Source organism: Crocodylus siamensis, chromosome 4 (assembly GCF_052110815.1).
Source record: "Crocodylus siamensis isolate JL-2025a chromosome 4, ASM5211081v1, whole genome shotgun sequence".
NCBI classification, from domain to species: Eukaryota; Metazoa; Chordata; order Crocodylia; family Crocodylidae; genus Crocodylus; species Crocodylus siamensis.
In genome coordinates, this window is record NC_143398.1 from 23789828 (window position 1) to 23810481 (window position 20654).

Here is a 20654-nt window from a genome sequence, read left to right on the forward strand (position 1 = left end):
AATGTCATTTGACATATGTGGGTCATTCTGGCATCCCTTGCTGATCCCAACTTCTGTAATGTAGGACAAGCCAGTCCACAGTTACAGATATACTAGGAGGGGATTTAGAGATTATTTTTCTTGCAAATTTGTCAAATCAAATTATTTAGGTCTTTATGGACTTGTGCCTCCTTGCATAAATCCCAAGTCTGACACTACAAATAGCTGAGCCATCTGCTGGCCACATATTTGGACCCACTACTGGAAAGATAACAGATGAAACCCTTATGTTTTTACATCTCTTCCAGTGAAACACCATCTGTAAGAAGGCATCAGCTATAATATTCTTTATACTTTTCTTATAAACTCCATAGTAGTAAGATGGGCATTATTTCTCAGTTTCCGGTGTAGAGATCTCAAAAACGTAACTTTTAAAAATTTACAACAGTCCCCTTCATTTGGTAGTTGTACAACAGTTACAAAGCAATATAGACATCCAAATGACCCAGGTCAAAATGAACAGACTCACATGTCACTCAAACATATACCCAGTCCATAACACCTCAGGCACAAACCTGACAAATGAGACAGGCCATATAACATGCCCTAAAGCTATTATGTGACAAAAGTCAATGTATAGAAAACAGAGAAAACAGGTCAAATATTTCTTTGCCCTCAAATCCAGTTTATGCAAGAAAATATACTCTGTACACAATGGACCATGGACAGAATACATTAGATGAGTATTAATGGATCAGATCTAGTTTGCAGATGCTGATCTCATGCAAATTTCTTTCATGTATGCTGTGCAAGTCTCAACAACTTTTTTTTTTAAGACATGGGAGAAGAAAACAGATCTAAGCACTAAAATTTTCTTATTCTTAATTCTTTTGTCTCCTCCACCACATCTGACTAACTCCTTGCCTTTTGGCCTACTTATCACAGGGTTGGGAGGATCTACATAACAATCCCAGGGCATAACTAGCTTCCTGAGAGCAGTAGTTTCTACATGCCTCTTCAGCTTAGGAAAATATAATGGAAATCTCTATTCTTTCTCAACACAAAGATTGGTATAAATAAGGGAGCAAAATGGAAGTTTTTGAGAAAACAGCCTACAAAAACTCTAATTACTTGACAAGATTTGAAAACCTGGAGCCAAATCAGGGTTCAGTTATACCAGTGCAGCCTCACTGACATTATATCTTATACATTCTTCTATTTCTGGACATTTATGACAACTGCTTTAGATTATTTGAGGGGTATAGGTTGTAGCCCTGTTGATCTAAGAACATAAGCAGACAAGGTTAGTTGGGTAAATCTGATATCTTTTATTAGACCAACTCAAATAGTTGGAAAAATGCTTCATCGCAAGCGTTTGTGTTCAAATGCCCTTCATCAGGCTGAGGAAGCATCTGCAGTTGGTGTGTGCTCTTCTTTCATCAACCTACTGGATACAAAAAATCATAGACTAAATAGAAACAGTGGATTTATAACCATTATAACCTGCCTAACATCTGACTCCCCAGGTGCCTGTCCACTATCTACCAGCCACATTCAGTCCCTTTCCCTCCCCCCACCTGTGTCTCACCCACTGACTCCTCAATTTACATCTTCATGGACTGCCTTTCTTGCATGCATACCAGCCTCTGGCTTCTTTACTATTCTTTCTATCCAGGAAGAGCACACACCAACTGCAGATGTATCCTCAGCCTGACAAAGGGTATTTGTACCTGAATGCTTGCAAAGAATAATTTTTCCAACTATTTGCGTTGGTCTAACAAAAAATTCCAGATTGACCCAAAGAACCTTGCTAGATTATCTGAATAACTGATACAGAAGCAATGGAAAATAGTGATTTTAAATGATGTTCTGTAATAGCCTTGCTTCATTTTACCTCAAACAATGCCTCTCTCCCTGCAATCATTTTGTCTCTTGCTCTCTCACTAAGGGGCCCCATTACATTGCTTTTTAATAACCAACTCAAAAATAAATAAATACCAGAAAACAGAAGTATCAATTCCCCTTAAGAATAAAGCAAAGACTGCTGAAATAAAGAGATATTAAACCACATTATTCATTTTTTATGGTTGAACAATGAAGGTAGAAACCAGCTTTTCGGGAACATTTTATCAGAGCTTAAGAAGTGCATAACTAACACTGGAAGTAGTTTTTAAAATCCCCTTTTCACCACCTAGCAAAGCAATGGTCCCAGACAACATATTGCAGATTCAAGAATCGCAACAGTCATTACCATTATATTTTAGGCTGTATTTTAAGTCTGTGTCTTCAAAACCATTTAATACAACTATGCAATAAAATTACTAAGATGAAACTGTTTATATATTTATGTATTTCATACACACCTATCTGCTTAACACTAACTATGGTGTACATTTGTGCTGTTGTAGAAGAACTGAGATGAGGAACAGAAACTGACTATAAGATAAACTGAGAAGAAAGCACTACAGGTACAGGAACAGGAGTTCTTAGTTTAATATTACATGCTTGAAATTTTTCTACAAACATACAGCTTGTATGTAAGGGCCAGGGGGAACATGAAGAAGGACTGCAACAGAGCTTGAAGCAAACCAAGAGGACCTTGATTTCACAATGCACTTAAGAATATACCTAAGGCCTATTGGGAATGAGAATTAGCATGTGCCCCAAATTAAGCTAGTACTGTACACAGGTATTTAACTTAGCTAGGCTGATGTTGGGTATGAGTTTTAAGTACTAATTCAAGTCCTCAATCAACTTAATTAAAAAATAATCTATTTCCAGAAATAACTGTCACAGGTAATAACACTGTTCACCAACTAGTAAGCAATGTGTATGTGAAACACATAGATAGGTGCACTTGAAATACATATGTAAAATATTCATCTTAGTAATTTTTATTGCAGTTGTATTGTGCAATGAATGTGTAATGAGGTGTAATGTGTAAAGATGCAGACTTAAGTCATTTTCATATACATGTAAAAGTAGAAAGTTTCTTTAACTTTGCCATTGAATAAGTAATTGCATTTTTAATATTCATTTATTATCATTATATATTTATAGATTCTAGCGACTTCACTAAGTTGAGAATTTTTTAAGGTATCTTTAATGATGCATTTTGACTCATATGGCTATTGTGCATCATCATAGTATCCATGCAGCTCACATACATGAGAGAATTTAGCTTCACTAACAACCCCACGAGTAGCAAAGAATTATTATCATCTGCATTTTACAGATGTAATACTGAGGTACATGCTTATCCAGTGTGTCACATAGGAAGCCTGGAGCAGCACCTGTGATCTCTTGATTTCCAGTCCATTGTCTTAACCACAAGACTATTTTTCCTTTTTTGTATGTGTATCATGATGTGAGTTATAACCAAATCAATGGGTAAAAGTTAGTGATAGCAGTGTACTAAAGAGCCAGAAGAAGGTGTTAGAGAATGAATTTAAAGTTAGAGGTCACCTACTTCAACATGTACTTTCTTGCACTCTCATTTTAGGAATTTAGCAAAGAAAAGAAACCCTTTTTCAATCCCTCAGCATATGGTTTCCCAAGATTAGTATCATCTTTGATCTAGACATACCCTCTTTACGATATTTAAAATTCTATTACCCACTTGAACTTAGTAGTTGTCCCATTGCTAAAATATTATCATTTTCAGTGCAACACCGCTGTATATTCTGAAGCAACAAATAACCAAATTCCTCAAGAGACTGAGTACACTCAATTACCACAGAAGCCAATATAACCTAGTAGTTACAGAATGGTGAGTCAGGTCAGGAGATTTGGGATTTGGTCCTTTGGCTCCTATGAACATGTTGCATGACTTTGGCCTGGCTACTTATCCTCCCCGGTCTTCACTTTCCCTAGCTTTCAGTCAACATAATATTGGCCTCTGAAACAACAACTCTGAAACGTTGAATTAAAAAAATCTAAATAAAACCAATCCCCCACATGCCTTAAGTGTACAATATTATTTTAATTAATTTATGTGATTTGATAAGGTTTAGAACCTTAAATGATTAAACCCTATCTATTTTAATGCAGTACAAACAAAAACCAATTTGAAAATGTACATAAATAAAGCTCCCTTTGTGCTATGCATCTGAAAACTCAGTACTTTTGTTTCTTCACAACAAACCCTTTAAAGGATGGTTTTTTAAATGACAAATGTTGATCCAGGCCATATTTACATTTTACAGTAACAGTAAATTACACTGTTTAAAAACAGAATGGCTGGCAGTGATTTTTTGCAGAATGCATGAATTTATTTTCTTAATGGTTTTTGTTTGCTAAAGGAACAACTGTTAGGAAAGATCTCAAAATATTTAATGCTGTACATATCATGAATAATAGTAAGATATATCAGATGTGTAGACAATTAAATAGTTGGTGCTTCTCCTTTTCTTTTGCTGAGAGTGAACATTGATTACAAAAGCTGTACTTTTCTCGTAACTATTACTATCTCTTTAAGATCATTTTAATGTATTTTGGTGCTCATTTGAGTAGGATTAGAGTGCACTCAATTCATACATTCTTCCTTAGAATATTAGTATGACAGAATATTTTAAAATTCTTTGTCTATTTAAAAGTGATTCTGAAACCAGGGTGCTGTGACCCCCAGGGGTACCTTCAGATCCCTTCTAGGGTGCCATGAGGTACCACGCAATGTTAGCACTGCTAGGTGTACAAAAGGGATTCACAAGGTAAAACAGAGTTTCAAACAAGAATTCCGAGTGCTAAAAACATTCTGACCTATTGCAGTCTGTTGTGGGCCTGCTGATTCTTTGCAACAGAAAAACTGCTGCGTTATTTTTCTATAATCAAGAAATGAAGGAAAACTAAGAACTGGCATTTTCTTAAGGGTGCCTTGAACTTACTGAAGGGTGTCTCGAGTCTAAAAAGGGTTGAGAACCACTGGTTTAAAATTAGCAGGCCAAATTTCAACCTCAAACACTAATTTAAAATGAAGCAACAGCCGCTTGTAGCCTGTCTGACTTTGGTCCAATGAGTCAAACTACAACACCAGTTACAAAAACAGAGGTGACACTTTGAATGATTCAACTACTGTGTGCAATAACATGCATACATGGGTCATGTCTATATAATTACAAAAAAAAGCAACACAGCCCTCAAGCATGCTGTGATGCTCTGCCCAGTGAGCTTACTAAACCAAAAATAAGGTGCCTAGACTGAAGTGCTGTGCAGACGCTGCTAATTAGCACTGCTGAATGACAGGGCCAATTAGCCACCCTCAAGCTAGCTAGCCAGGTCTGTGCTACAGGTGGGTACTCTGCTTTCAGTGTCAGAGGCAACCTACTCAGAGCAGTGCAAGATACCTGCATATGCATTTACCGCTCAGGGCCACTTTGAGGTCCTGACTGCTCACTTCCTTGCATTTTTTGAGTAGTTTTTTACATCCATGCAAAATGTGTACAGAACACAATTGTGTTTATTTAGCAGCTTTTTACAGCCACTGTGCACGCTCATAAGGGAGTCTTCCCATTGACTTCATTTGGTTGTGAAACAGGTCCCAAGGATTATTACTTTTCCAAAAGGTCAGCCTCCCCACATCCTAGTACCTGTAGCCACATTTTTAAAAGGGATCAACATACAAGTTACTAAGCTTTTTTGAAATTCCATCTATTTATACTGACACCTGGGGAAAATCAATCTGTGCTTGTAATTGCAGGGCACTCTTGCAAATCTAGAGCCAAATGACTGCACAATGTGCGAGACAGTTGAGAATCAGACCCAGCAGCAGTATTTTTTATGTAAGAATTAAAGCCAGACATCCCCAAAGACAATGTAGTTACTCAACAGAGTAATACAAGAAGACCAGCGACCAAGTTAACAAATTTCTGGGGAACTCAGCATAACTTTACACATCATAAAGGTTTCTGAGTCAAAACAGTGACAAAAAACCACCGCTGCTTATGTTAAGGAGACTTCAGTGATTTGATTCCTGGTTGATATAACCTCCCTGCCTTTTAAAATCCTAATCAATATTACAGCACAAGCCCCAAATGCAAGAGGTGTAGCAGCCTCCTCTGAGACTTTGATATTGCTCTACACTGGCATCTACGGTGAGAGAATGAACAGCGCAGGACATAAAACTCACTTCTTCTCAGAACCCGCTCAGGAAAGGAAATTGTCAACTCCACAGTGCTTGCAGCCCTTGCTCACCTAATGCCTCAGCAGGACAGGCAGTCCTACCAGGAGCATTTTTACCATGACCATAAAAAGCATAATTTTTAAAGTGTAATGTCTAAATACTGAATAAAAGCAGAGATCTGGAAAGCAAAGTATTAGCTAGGAAACAAGGAGTGTAGATTACCCATTTGTTTTGGAAGGGGGGGGACACAAGTGTTTGCTTAAAGACTTGCAAAACAAAAATTTCATCATTTCAGCTTTTTTCTACTGGTTTTTGTCATTAAACTTTTCTTAAATTAAAAATAAACAGATTTTAGTGTGATGTAGATTAGAAGATGGGGCTTGAAGAGAAAAAAGAAGTTAATCTATATTTTGATGTATGTAGATGACTTTATATGGATAGCAATTTTTATTTAATAAATAAACAATGAGAGCTTTTAGCAATTTGAGCAGCTTACACTGTCTCTGCACACACACTTGGATTCTCCTGGAAATGTTCTAGTTTTTAAAAATCCAATTACAAGAAAATGAGGTGGGGGAAAGAAAAAACCCCCAAAATGAAAAATATTTACTTACAACTAAAATTTAGACTTAATTTCCTGGTTATTATTCTAAGTAAAGAGTTTAACTTCATCTCTAAACCACGTGCTGTTATATAGTATCTCTTTCTTAACAAGGTTTTCTAAGTACATTTTCTCTTTGACTGTTTAAATAACGTATTTTACAATCAGCTTTTGTGTTGAGGCTATGGAGGAGATAAGGAAATGCCTCTTAAATAATCCACTGTGGCCACTGATTAAGAAGATTTTATATGTGACTATCTCCTATACGAAGAAATTATGGTAATGCAGCTAAGTAATGCCATTACTCCCATTTCCAGAAGTGCTTTAGGGTAAAACCAAAAGCTGGTCCAAGCAGGAGGTTACAGTCTGCCACAGGACGAAGACACCTGCGTGTGGTGTGATGGACCAGCCAAGGGAAGTTAAGCCTTCAGCTTAGAGAAGTAACTTATTTCCATCTGTTAGTGCTCTTCAGTTTGAGCAGTTAGAAAATTATTCCTTCGTACAGTATTATTACGTGAATTGCTCCACCTCTGAGGCAAGGTGTCTATATTTGGCCTAACACTGCCACTTTTCGCTCTTACAGGCAAATCCTCTTCCCAGGGGTCACATCGACTTGACAAGGTTCAGCCACTCCTCGGGTCAAGCCCGTGTCACCCTCTTATTAGTTGATAATGCCAAAGATATTAGTGACCTCCGAATGGCACCGGTCAGCGTCTACTGCACATTTATCAGGGAAAGGGGCTGCAGTTTATCCAGGAGAGGTCTGATCCAAAAGCCACTGAAGTCAGCGCAAAGACTTATCCTGATTTCAGTGAAGTCTGGATCAGGCTTGCCCTGAACCTGCGCACCTCCGCGCCGCCAGCTGCCGTGGCCGGCCGGCGGGGAGGGGATCAGCCAGGCCGGGCAGCTTCAACACAGAGGAGTCTGAAACAAGTCGCGAGAGGCGGAAAGGTGCGTCTGGAGGTACCGCCGAGGCCGCCGGGCCGGCGCAGAGGGGGCGCGTTTTTGTCTTCGTGGCGTGCCTCAGAAAGGACAGACGAACTCCCCCGGTCGCGTCCTCTGCCTGTCACGGCGGGTACAAACAAGAGTGACTGAAAGCACGCCCAGGCCCCGCTAGCCAACACCTCTCCAGGTAGCCCGCGGGGGCAAGCGCTGCGCTGGCCGGGCAGGGAGCGAGGCGGCAGCCTTTGTCTCGGGCGCGGGGCAGGTGCGCGGGGCCGGGGCACCTACCGTGGTACTCGTGGCCGGGCACGTAGAAGGTGGGGTTGCCCGCGACGTGCAGCGAGATGAGCACCTCCCCCTGCTCGCCGTCGCCCTGCAGCTCGCCGTGGTGGGTGCAGAGGAAGAAGAAGGGCGAGAAGCGCGGGTAGTAGCCCGCCGCGCCGCCGGCCACCTGCGCGCCCGCCAGCATCGCGCCCAGCACGGCCAGCAGCGCCGGCCGCCCGCCGCCCGCGCCCCGCTGCCGCTGCCGCTGCCGCTGCTCCATGCTGCCGCCGGCCGCGCGGGCTCATGCAGGGCGGCCCCGGGAGCCGCCGAGCAAAACTTTGCGGGCGGAGAAGTTTGGCAGGAGGCGGCGGCGGCGGCGGCGGCGGCTCCCCCCGGGCAGCGGCGGAGCAGGCGGCTGCGCTCCGCTCCGCACCTTCTTAAAGCCCCGCCGGTGGCTGTGGCGGCAGCGGCTCCTCCCCGCCCTCCGCGCCCGGCCAACTTGGAGCGGGAGCGGGGCGAGCGCGTCCCTCCTCGCTGCCACTCACGGCTGGGGCGGGGGGGAGGTGAAGCAGAAAACGCAAGGGCTGGAAATAATTTCTTTCCCTCGGTGCCTGGGTAGCGGGAGGGGGAAGCCCTCCCCCTTCCCTCTCTGTCTCTGTCTCTGTCTCTCTCTCGTCGCTGGTGGGGAGAGGAGAGGAGAGCTCCGCACAGCCCCGGCGCTGCCTCTTTGTCTGCGCTGGAGGCTTCCTGCTGCCCCCTCGTTCCGCTCCTGCCCCCAGGCTCAGCAGCTCGCCTACCGAGGGGGCCCGGGGGGCTTTGGTCACCCCGAAACCACGGGCAGCAGCACAGAGGGGGGCTCGGCGCCTCTCTCGCCCCCCCCCCAAAGGAGAGCCGCGGCACTGGGGTCTTTATGGCCAGGTTTTAATGTTTCTTGCAGCCCTGACCAGGGCGGCTGTAAAAAAAAAGCAAGCCGCGGTCATGGGGAAGGCATAGAGGCAGGAGCTGAAGAGGGGGGGGATGAAGAGCTGAGCGCGGAATAGAATAATTCATGGAAACATACATTTTTAACAGAGGATGGGTTAGCAGAAGGGCCGCGGCATCAGGAGACGGGGACAGGCCTGCCAGAGATTAAAGTACCTTCCCACCCCAGGGCTGGAGCCCGACCAGCACAGCCACTGTGAGCATTAGTGACATGATGTAATTGGAAAGGAGAGCGTACCTGCCAACATTTTTGAAGTGCAAAACTGGCCCGAGCCAGGGGGTCCCTCCTGGATTCATTTCACTGCCAGAGGGAAAGGTTCCCTCTTCAAGGAAGAACAAGTTGAATGCTACATATCTTGCAGCTGCCCTATATCGTTCCCTCTCCTCACACAGGCTGTTTCCCTGGCCCACCTCCCATGCATCTGATGTAGATTCTACACACCGTCCTCCAGGGAGGGCCTCGCCATCTGCTGTACCTGGCTACACTGCCAAAACGAAGCTCATCCTCTACTAGCCAAACTTTGTTATAGTTTCCCATTTTATTCAGTCCTGACAGGAGGGCCGGGGGCCAGGGGAAAACTTTTACAATGGTTGTGACAAGCCTGGATGAAAACATGGCAGCATGCTTCAATCTGAACCCCTGTCATTAAGAGAGAAGGTAAAAATGGTAGCGTAGGATGAACGGGCGAGGACAAACTGGAAATCGTTCCAACTGGCCCAGATCCTGAGCTGCTGCTTCAGAAATGGATTTTCATCTGTGACCATCAAGAGGCTCAATCTGGCTCAGTATTTTCCTTCTTAACTTCATTTTTATTGTTTACATTTGGGCATTTCATGAATGTGAATGCTCATAAAAAGTGATGGGCTAATAATAACATTTCTTAAAGCCAAGCATAATGCAAGCAAATGCTATGCAAGATCTCTCACAAGCCTCTCCCAGTACAACACGTTCCAAGTCTTGCTACTGCCTGCTCACTGCTCATTGGGAAGAGACTGCCAGCCATGCCAAACTGTGCCAAATTATGCAAGGTGATTTTATGAAGCCATGTGAAAAGGATTTAGGCCCATTCTTGTAATCTGCTCCCAACCCACGCACATCCCCACCTACAAGTTTCCACCACTGAGGTTACAGTCATGCACTTTTATGCAGAACTGACCATAGGATTTGGGGGAAGAGTCAGCAGATTAATTTGGGGGTGGTGCCGAACATAACTGACACTCCTTTATATTAAATAAGAGGCAGGAGAAGGGAATAAGGGATCTTTGGATAATGCCCTGCTCCCATTGCTGCGGAAAAATGGGGGCCAAATTTATCCACTGGGCTGTAGGAATAAGACTTGCCAACTTTTAACTTTTTTCAAGGATAATTTTCCAGATAAGTTGGGCAGTAGTCAATCTTCCAGGGTGATTGACGGAGGTAAACAGGGACAAACTGAGGCTGCTCTAATTCCCATGAAAGCCAGTAGGAATACTTCACCTGATTTCACTGGGAACTGGATAGGGCCTGTTTGGGCACATTTTATGTCGTTTTCTCTGTCTCCAGTTGCTTAGAACTCATTGTAGCCAATTTTATTAATGCACCCTTCCCATCCCTTTCTTTGTAATCTTACACATATACCCCCTAACAATAAGTGATGTCAAGTAAAGGAATGCAAGGGACTTGCAAGGGACCTTCGGGCAGGGGGCTGGACTTGATGATCTTCCAAGGTCCCTTCCAGCCCTAACGTCTATGAAATCTATGAAATCTACATGCAGTAACCTGAAAGCCATGTCTTGGTCATTGCTTTACCCCATTTCTTCATCCATCTTCTACCCATTTCCAGCTTTCCATATTATTTCTCCACCTTTGTGTCTTATTTATCTTTTCAGTCCTCTTTCTTTCCTTGAAGACAAATTTCACCTTAGCCCTTTTCTCTCTTCAATACCTATCTCTTCTGCTTTCCCAGGTGTCACAGCATCAGACCTTAGGGACTCACAAGAAGCCACCTTACTTTCCCAGGAAAATAGGGGATGCATCTACACATGCAATTAATGCACATGAATAAACTCTGGAGTTTATTGCTCCTAGGCATGCCATTTGAATGTGTGCCTGAAAGCATTAAGCTCCAGAGTTTATTCGTGCATAGCATGTTGAGCCAGGGTGAGCAACCCTTGTTGGCAAGGGACCCAGGGGGTCAGCCTGCCAGCTCAGGGCTGCTCCCCAGCCCCTGGCTCAGTGTCCTGCAGAGATGCTGCCTGCGGGACTAGCCAGCAGGCAACCCCCTCACTGAAGCATCCTCATGCCCCATCCAGGTGAAGCAACATCTGCACATGCAGTTTTTTACTCCACAGCTGACTGTATTTGTATTTACAACCACTATGCTGCTGTGGAGTAAATAAATTTACTCCAGCCACTACAGGTGCATGTGTAGATGCACAATGTTTACTGCACAGCTAATTAGTCTACTGCACAGTAAACATCTTACGTAGCTGTGCTCAGCGAAGCAAACAGGAAATGGGGGATGAGTCACTCTACCCTCCAACATAACTGGTCTCTATGATCTTATCCCCTATACATCTAGAGAAATCTCTCTGAGATGGTAGAAAGCAAGAGGGTTTGAATAAGGTATTTGAACTAGAGCTCTGAAGCTAGAAATGGAAGCATCAATGGATTCAGCCCTCTTTCACCTTTACAACTTAGGTGCACTGAGTGTGGAGTTAGATGCAATTTATTTGCAGAAATCTGAGGTTGAAAAATCTTAAAAATGAGAATTTAGCAACCAGCATACTAGTCTGTGTAGACAATTAAAGTCACATAGTACTTTTACAAAGAGGAGTTTGTCCCATTTTCTTTGAAAAAAAATCCCATTCAACCCTTCACTATTTACAGTAAGGTACAGACCTGTGTAAAAGTTGAGAAATCATTACTATTCCATTTGATACAGGAAAATTAACTAAGATCAATTTATGCTTCTCAAAATTAAAATACAACTGTAATAATTATTATTTATGTATTCTAAAGGGCCTCTGATCCAAAGATCCTCATGTACCATATAAGCAATATAACACCCGTCTGATACAAGCTACAGGATACCAAGGGGGAATTTCACCCATCACAGGAGTGGAATATGGTTTCCCTTTAAAAGAAGAGCATGGTTTAGTCTGAAACAGGAAATGAGTGAAGAATATTGTATCCCAATACAAACGCAGACAGTATTTAAGTGAATGGAATTTCCTTGGGGGCACTGATCCACTCCATTTGTGCCTACCTGGGGGAGATCAGACCACACTATAGTATGGCTGCAATCCATTGCTATCCATACCAATGTGTAAACAACAACCATGGAATTATTCCTTTTGTTCAATGGATGAACTCATATCCAAAAAAATTGAATTGAAAGGCAGGTAAACAAGAGAGTTGCCTCTTTATTAATTTTTCTATGGCAGATGATTTTGGATGTGGTGGGTGTAAATAAAATGCATGGAGCATTATAAAGCTAGATTCTTCCATGTTAAAATGAAAACCACAGAAATATGGAACCACAGCTGTCATCTATTACACACAAGTTTTAAAAGAAAATAAAAAAAACCCAGGACAATAACTTGAAGCATTTTATTTCATCATCGCTGATAAAGATAATAAAATGGAAACAACACAGCATGAAAAGTTAAAAGTGAGAAATCTTTTCACTAGATATTTTTATATACCACTCAGCAGCACAAGCATACTGCATTTTCTATGCATGTATTCCACCTGTGACCACCGCACAAGAGTATGTTACCTCTGTACTTTTTACTTCTTTAAAGGTTTTTGTTGAAGGAAAAAAAATCACTGATGGATCAAGAAGAGTGGTGTGTTTGATGTGCATGAGAAACCAGCTTTGTACTGATACAATGGAAAAAATTGCTCATGAACACTTCATCCTTGAAAAAGTATTACCACATTACCGGAGGCAGTTTTACTCCTGGGCCTAACAGGAGCTGTAGCTCAGGCACGCTGTTGTCAAATTCAGACACCAGGGATGATTTTTAACTGCACAGCAGCCAACGCTCTAGATATTGGGAAGATAAGGTATGTTCAGCAAGTAATTTCATTGTAACTGCAGACACAATCATACCGAGTCACTCAGAATATATTTCCCATCCCACCCATTCTTGCCTCAGTAAGGCAGCTGAGAAAATATGAAATATTGAAGTGGACTTCTTCCTCAAACAGCAGAATACAAACTAGAATCCATCAAGGCAGCACCCGTTCAGGTAACCAAATGCTTCCTCATTAATTGGAGGTCAGTGGGATTTCTGTTACCACCTTAAATGAAATCAGTATTTGTCCCTTTCTGTTGCAAAGTTTGCAGGGGTATAGGAGGAGAGTGCTGGCTGCATAAATTAGAAGTAATTAGTAGGTAGTCAAACTTGCCTTCCCTTTAAAAACAGTCTTTTGTTCATGCATCCTTCTTATTCTGCATCCCTATTTATGCAAGTTCTCTCTCGATTACTACCAGAAAGGGTTGGGGCTCCTTTGCCATGCCAAATAATCCTTCTAGATGAATTCCTTTTTTGTGCACATTACTTGTCATAGCTTTATAATAATGCAATCTTTCCCTGCCAGTTACATGAACTTTGCTCTTAAACGGAGCACAAGTCATTTCTAGACAAGGCCCTAAATGTGAAATTAGAGGCACTTCCATGCCTATGTTATTACGAGATTTAATTTTTCTATGGTGAAAACAATGACAATTGTCTGGCTGAATTATTTTCCACTGGACTGGTATGTGTCTGGCTTTCTGGCATCTCTGTGTTTCACCATTTAATCTAAAATACATTTGACATTATACAATCGCCATCTCTTCTCTCTTATATCGCATTTCCTTCCAACTATTTAAATTAATATTTCCTTATTGCTCAAGAACATTAAGAAACTATAAATATAAAAGAGAATATTGGAAAAGCCTCCTTTTTAACAAGCAGAAATTTGGCATACCTTTCTAACATGACAGCGGTAATGTTATAGGATTGGTCTGTTTGTGCACATTTCCATAAATCTCTCATTGATTTAGTAACCATTCAAATAAAGATAAAAATGCCTTTAAACAAACAAAACATCAGCAACAGTCTGCTATATAGTTAAATAATGGAATGTTAGGTATTACAAAATTTTAGCAAGCATAAAGGTTTATGCTCCTATATACTATTAGGAATCCTGCCTGTTTCTACACATCAGTAGTTAGTGTTCAAATCTACGACAAAAAACATTCAATTTAAAAATCAACTCAGTGATACTGTCTGACATTAAAATGTATTTTAAACATTCTGATTGTTTCTCTTTTGTACAGATGAACATTTTTGAGGATACAAAAGTTTCTAAATACATTTTTTTCTCTGTAGTTTTAAATACTTCAGAGAATGTGTGGATTTTATTTCTGTTAATCTAAGGTCTTAAATATAGCATAGGCATACAAAACCTGATTTTTCTCTTTCTGATCCAGTGCACTTATGCTTCCTATTAATAATTCATAAACAGTATATTTAAATAGAGCTAAGGAATTTAAAATCTTTTGTTCAACATTTGGTTTGAAAAAATTGAATACACTTTTTTTTATAGGAACATGCATCTGCTTTAACAAACATTGATGTCCAATAATGTTGCTTCCTACTGTAGATTTGTTTCCTGGGATTTTTATAATAGGAATCCTGGATGTGTACATGTGTAATACCTGCCTGTTGAGGTTTCTAAGGCTTTTATTAACTTGCAAATATTTATCCTGGTTAGCTTTTATCTGAAGAATTTTTTAAATGTCAGTGGCCACAAAAGAAACCCTTAGACCATTTTACAACCTAATTTATCTCCCCACTTCACTATTCCTACTAGAATAAGCTCAAGGACCTAAGGTACACATGGCTAACAGGCTATGACAATTCTGACTGTTTGCTTTTCCAGGGGAAGCAGAATTCAGATCCTCAGGAAGTTTGTAAAAGATGTTCCTTCTGTTTCATCTAAGGAGTGTGAAACCTGAAGACTACCAAAAATCACAAACAATATACTTTATTGCAGGTTACTTAGAATCTACGTTAACATTTGTATTTAAAGTACATATAAAGTATGTGATGCATGGCAAAGATGCAACACTTTTCTTAAATGTACACACAGTGTTGGTTTGTGCAGACATAGAACTTTATACAGATAGATTTATTTTTTGCCCTGCAGAAAATGTTTCCTAGGCAATGCATACAAATCATAATTAACCTACAAAGAAAAGAGTAAAGTTCTTTAGAATGAGAGAAGTTATACCAATAAAAGTTATTACCAAATAAATCTTACGTCTTGTAAGGTTGTACCCCAGCTTAGGAAACTGTGAGAACATCTCAATGCAGTATTGAAAAAAGGCTCAGTCTGGAGCACTTCTCAGCTCAGAAAGAAAGGCGTTCCAGGGGCCAAGGGTCACAGCAGCAAAGTTACAGGCAGCTCACATTCTGGCCTGACACCTGCCACCCAGAAGCAGAAACTCCACGCTCTCTGACCTGTGGGTTGAGATGAAACATGCATTAGGGTGTCAGAGTTTAGTAACTTATGTGAGGCCTAGTCTATCAGGGCCTTCAAATGTTAAATTAGATCCTTCTACTCTATTTGCTCCCAACAACAGCCAGTGCAAAAGCCTAGCAGCAGGTAGGGAGGAACTCCTACATCACCAGTAACTGAGCAGCTACATTATGTACTAGCTGCAAACCCTTTGGGGTAGGAACTATCTTTCAGTCCAGTAGGGATCAGCCTTCCAGCCCTCTAGGCTGGATTAGTGGTGTAGTTAAGCCATTATGCTGTGAAGTGCTTGAAGCATCTCAGTGACATTCTCTGGGTATGTACATACCCAGGCTGTAAAGTATGCTGGGCATCTATAATAAGTGCCAATCAAGACAGTGTGGGCTAAAAAAGCAGTCATCCCTAACAATGCAGTCAGGTTCTGGCCAGCTAGTATATATAGACTAGGGACAAAGTTTCTAATATAGAGGAGGTACAGCAGAGCAATACTTTTCTAGGCTCTCATCTGTGAAGGAGCATAATGCAGAGGTGTGAAAGTGTGGAGGGGCTAACTTCTCAATTTGCTGCTTTCTGAAAATGTGGAAAGGATGAAGGAGTGCAAAAAGAAAGAAGCACTGTGCGTATATGTGTTTATGTATGGATATGTTCACACTGTCATGGCAAAGCAGCCAGGAATGGAAGAAAAGTGGGTAAGAAAAATTAAGGAACAGGAAATGTGAGTAGGCTGCAGCAGCCAAGTAAAAGGAGACATGAATAAAGAAAAATACAGCTTTTTTTACAGGTATCACCAGCATCCTCCCATCTTCAGCCTCCCACAGTGGCTGCGTACCCAGTTGTTCAGGTCCTGCAGCACAAGGATTGCACAGAAAATGCCAAAATAATGCTATGGAACTGTAGCCACATTGTGGCACTCTTGTCAAATTACTTGTTTTTCATAATAAGCCATGGCAAAGGGAATGTGAGAGAACCAGAGTAGGACTACTATACAGTGAATGTTGGCAATGTAGCACAGGACGTGTGGATTTAATGAAGATGTTAGGAGCTGAATATCATTTTCACTTCAATTCTGACCCCCCAAAATATTTTTTCATCCAACAAAATAGGACTAGTTGGAAAATTAGATTTGTAAGTTACTTTTAACATCTTACTTTGCATTGGCAGCAAACCACAGCATTAGAATAAGCCAGAATATTAAACAATAAGCAGAAATTTTTCATTATTACAAATCCTCAACTAAAAGTATAAAATTCATTACTTGTGAGTCATACATTCCTCCCAGCACTGTTTAAGAAGGTCACTGAGAAAGCTCTTACAGTGACTGATTGTCAATGAAAATCTCCTACATAGTTCAAAATATATATCAGGACACAGTATTTTATTCTTAGGATGGAAGAATGGTTATACTGTTCAGTCTTGAGTCAGACAGCCAGGAGACCTGGGGTTTATTCCCACCTCTACCACTGACTTACTTCTGTCTGTGCTTAGGTAAGTCACTTAACCCAGGTAAGAAATATGACAATATTTGCCTATTTCTCAGGATTGTTTTCAGATTAATGGGGAGACAGTTTGACTTACATTTTAATTGTAATATATAATTATACATAAATCAATATTAAATGTATATTATTAGAAACAATCTCCAATTACCCGAATGCCCCTTTACCTTGGCAATGAATAAGGTCCTTAATTTAACTGAGAATCTGGTCCATGGATGTTAAGGCCAGAAGGTACTTTTGTCATTGTCTATTCTGACCTCCGGTGCAGCACAGGCCATAGAATTTCACCAAGTAATTTCTGCATCAAGTAATTTCTAGTTGAATAATTTTTAGAAGGACATCCAGTCTTGATTTAAAGATTCCGAGTCACAGAGAATTCATCACAACCTTTGGTAACTTGTTCCAGTGTTCAATTACCTTTACTGTTAAAGATTGCACCTTATTTCCAGTTTAAATTTAACTCCCTTCTACTTGTAGCTATTGGTATGCTTTTGCTAGATTTAAGAGACTGTACAAAAGTATTAGATATATTTTTCCCCATGGAGTTTCTCACTTGACTGTGATCAAGATACTTTTTCCTCAGTTACCAGAACCGACTGAGTTCTTTACGTTTCTTGCATTCAAAATACTGGAACTGTAGACAGTTTCCTAGCCATGACTGCTTTCTGGTGCCTCCTGCAGCCTATACTCCTCCTGCACCTGCCAAGATGCCTGAATCTTTACTTTTAACACTTTTGTCAGGTTTTGTGCAAACATTTGCTAACTGGATGTTCACTGGCTCACAGCCCGCACTGGGGATGTTCAGAGGACTGCAGCTGTGCAGTATGTGGTCCCACAAACACATCTGCAGCACCACATACTGCACAGTCAGGTGTTCTCCACACTGCAAGGGTGCGCTGCCCGTGCATGTGCTGCTCTGGTTTGTTTTTTCTGGAGGTTTTTTTGACCCCTAAACTGCAAGGGGGCTGGGGGGAATGGAGCAGTGCACACATGGGCAGCACACACCACTGAAAAGCAGAGTCAGGCCACTTGGAGGCACGCTGTGGCTGCCAACCAGGCTCTGCCCAGCAGGATCACTGCTGTTGCAGCCCCAGGAGGTCCGCAGGACTCCAGGTATGGCTGCTGGGGCCAGCACAGTGCTGACCCCAACCTCTCCTACCACCCCTGGGGTAACCTGTCACATGCCAAAGCGTGGATGGCACAGGTGCCCCCCAGGGGCAAGTTTCCTGCAGTGCAAGGTGTGCTGCTGCTACTTGTGCCTGGGGAACCAAATGTCCAAATGTCCATACCCACCCGGACACAGCCACTAGGGATATATACAGCTTTTACTTCTCCTGTTTCCCTGTTAGACCAGACAAGCGTGCTAGTCTTTGAACTAGTCTCCCATTTCTTTCGGGGTTATCACTGTTGATAGGAGGCATGCTTTTGCTCATTCACAGCCTTAGTTCTATGTAACTCTTCTGCATTGGTCATATGACCTCTTTCTTTTGTTTTCCCTAGATGAGGCTAGCTCTCCAGATATTTCAGCTGTTGGCCACTACTCTGCAGGTGTCTTTCGTGGCATCTCTACTGATATCCTGAGTCCATTGCTACCTCACAGAACCTAAGGCCTTCTTGAGCATAGTGGTGGCTTTGCCATTGTTTTTAGTGTTTTTTTGCTGGTTCCATCCATACCTGCTTACCTGTGCATATAGGCCTCAGGTTTCTGGCCTTTTCATTTGACAGGTTGCCTATTTAGCATGGTATCTTCTTAACTGTTTCTGTGTGCTTTCTGATGTTTGTTGGCTGGGCTAAAGTAAACTACTGTCTTGGGGAAAAAAAAATCCTTGTTTTCTGACCCAAAAGTTCCTGTGCTGTGCTGTTATCTGACCCCAGGGAGGGTCTAATTTTTCCTCCAAAATTGCAATGTTGGGATCCCTTCCTGTCTGTTTTGTCGTTGCCATCAGTTTCTTGGCTGGCTTTACTGATGATCCTGCCTTTCATGGTTTTCTGACTCCTGGGGAAAGACATGTTATTCTTGAACTCCCATTTGGTGCTGAGTCATTTGAGTTTTACTGCAGCATACTATGACGAATCGTCTGATCATAGCATGTCAGACAAGTCATAGTACACAAAATGCTTGCTTTGTTTCCTGAGTGATCTACAAATAGTTTATCTCCCAGAAACAGGAATAGTAATTTACAGTGACCGTCATCATCATTAAAAGTGAAAACTCTTATTTCAAACTTTTCTCGGGTTTGGGTTGGGACTCCATGAGGCTGCAAAGTCTCCCCCTTTGATCAGTCATCTCACCCTTTGTACCCCACACATGACTCTACATGTACTCCCTATCGAGTATTCATGCCTGGGCTCAGCAGAAGCATGAATTTAGACCCAGGCAAAAGTGGTAAATGTGACTTGCTGTGGGCATGTCTACACATGACTCTACATCACTGTAGTGTTGTGCTATGGTGACACATGATCAGCAGCTACTTTGCTGTAGCAGTGTGCTCCCCCATTATAGAGTGCCACTATGGCAAAATAGCTGCTAAAAATTACAGTGTGCTGAGTGTACGGCGCAGTACAGGCAGTTACTGTGCTATGCTTTAGTACTTCCACTACTTTAGTACTACTTGGAAGCATTACAGCATGGAGCAGTAACAATGTAGACATGCCCAATGGCAACTCTTACTGTACTAGAATTACTGCTTGGCTTTTTTGAAACAAAAATCTGCCTAAGACAAATAGCTTATTCCTCAACTGGCAGCACGGAGTAACTTTCTGTAGTTGCTCCTTGCAATCTGGCTGTCCCCAAGTATGAACTATTTTACTACCCAGACCATACCCTCTCCTTTAGAGTTTGGTTGTATTGCTTGGTGCTTTCAACCAGAGCTGTAAGTATATGGTAACACATGAATGGAGCTGGGGTTGAGGTATAACATATACAGCAAAATGAGTGTTTTAGATGGGAAGGTATGACCTGCTTAGTGTATATGCTAGCAACAGTAGCTTACTTGAACAGTACCTTATCTTTCCATCATACTATCAGAGTCTCAGTGACATATGTTGTTATATGAGCTGGCCAAAAAACAGAATTTCAAAAAACAGAATTTCAGGTTTATAAAAAGCTTCACCAAATTTTGTTTTGTACCAAATAGGGATAAAAACTGAGACATTCTGAAATTAAATGGTTCATTAAAAATGTCAAAATATTTTGTTTTCTTTTGAAAAAATGCCAGCATTTCATTTTGCTGTATTTGAAACATTTTCATGATAGAAAGGCAAAACATTTTGACCTTTTTTATTTTTAATTGTGTCATTCAGGACAGGAAAGAGACAGGAGGAAGAAGTTTGGTGTCTCTGGACATGGCAACAAGTGCAAAACTACACAGAAACTCAAAACACAACCATCTAAATAAAATCAGAAAATGCTAAACACAATAAATCGTTTAATTTTGGTTGAGTTATTTCAGAAACATTGTTGAAAATGTCCGTCAAAATCAACATGGTATAATTAACATTCTCAGTTGGGATGAAATTGCATTTTTCAGTGAAAAAAATTTGCCCAAAATTTTAGAATTAGCAATTATTATAGCTCCTTATGTGCACTCACTCATGACTTCTTTACGATGCTTCATAATGGCATGTGATCAGACGGCACATCGACCTCTGCCCGAGGGTGAACTGATGGAATCATTCCATTTCAAAGAGCACAGCCAGTGGCTCCTTTTCTCTTCTTTTGTGTCTGTCAGAGCTCTACAAGCAAATGTTATGGATTGC

General features: G+C 41.4%; 2 protein-coding genes and 1 long non-coding RNA gene across 3 annotated transcripts in view; 1 reads left to right on the forward strand and 2 right to left on the reverse strand.

The window, feature by feature from the left end:
* RELN (reelin) overlaps positions 1-8681 on the reverse strand; it is a 567367-nt gene extending 558686 nt beyond the window's left edge. The window contains exon 1 of the mRNA XM_090041978.1: positions 7929-8681. Within this exon, the coding sequence (XP_089898104.1) occupies positions 7929-8184 (256 nt within the window). The 5' untranslated portion in view covers positions 8185-8681. The remainder of the gene's footprint in view (positions 1-7928) is intronic.
* Positions 7657-20296, forward strand: LOC149865556 (uncharacterized). Its single transcript, XR_016441729.1, has 3 exons — positions 7657-7830; positions 16785-16884; positions 20199-20296. It is a non-coding gene; the product is annotated as an uncharacterized LOC149865556 (long non-coding RNA).
* Positions 14916-20654, reverse strand: part of ORC5 (origin recognition complex subunit 5) — a 217354-nt gene continuing 211615 nt past the window's right edge. Inside the window, exon 16 of the mRNA XM_090041980.1 lies at positions 14916-15383. The gene's annotated coding sequence lies outside the window, so the exon portion shown is untranslated. The remainder of the gene's footprint in view (positions 15384-20654) is intronic.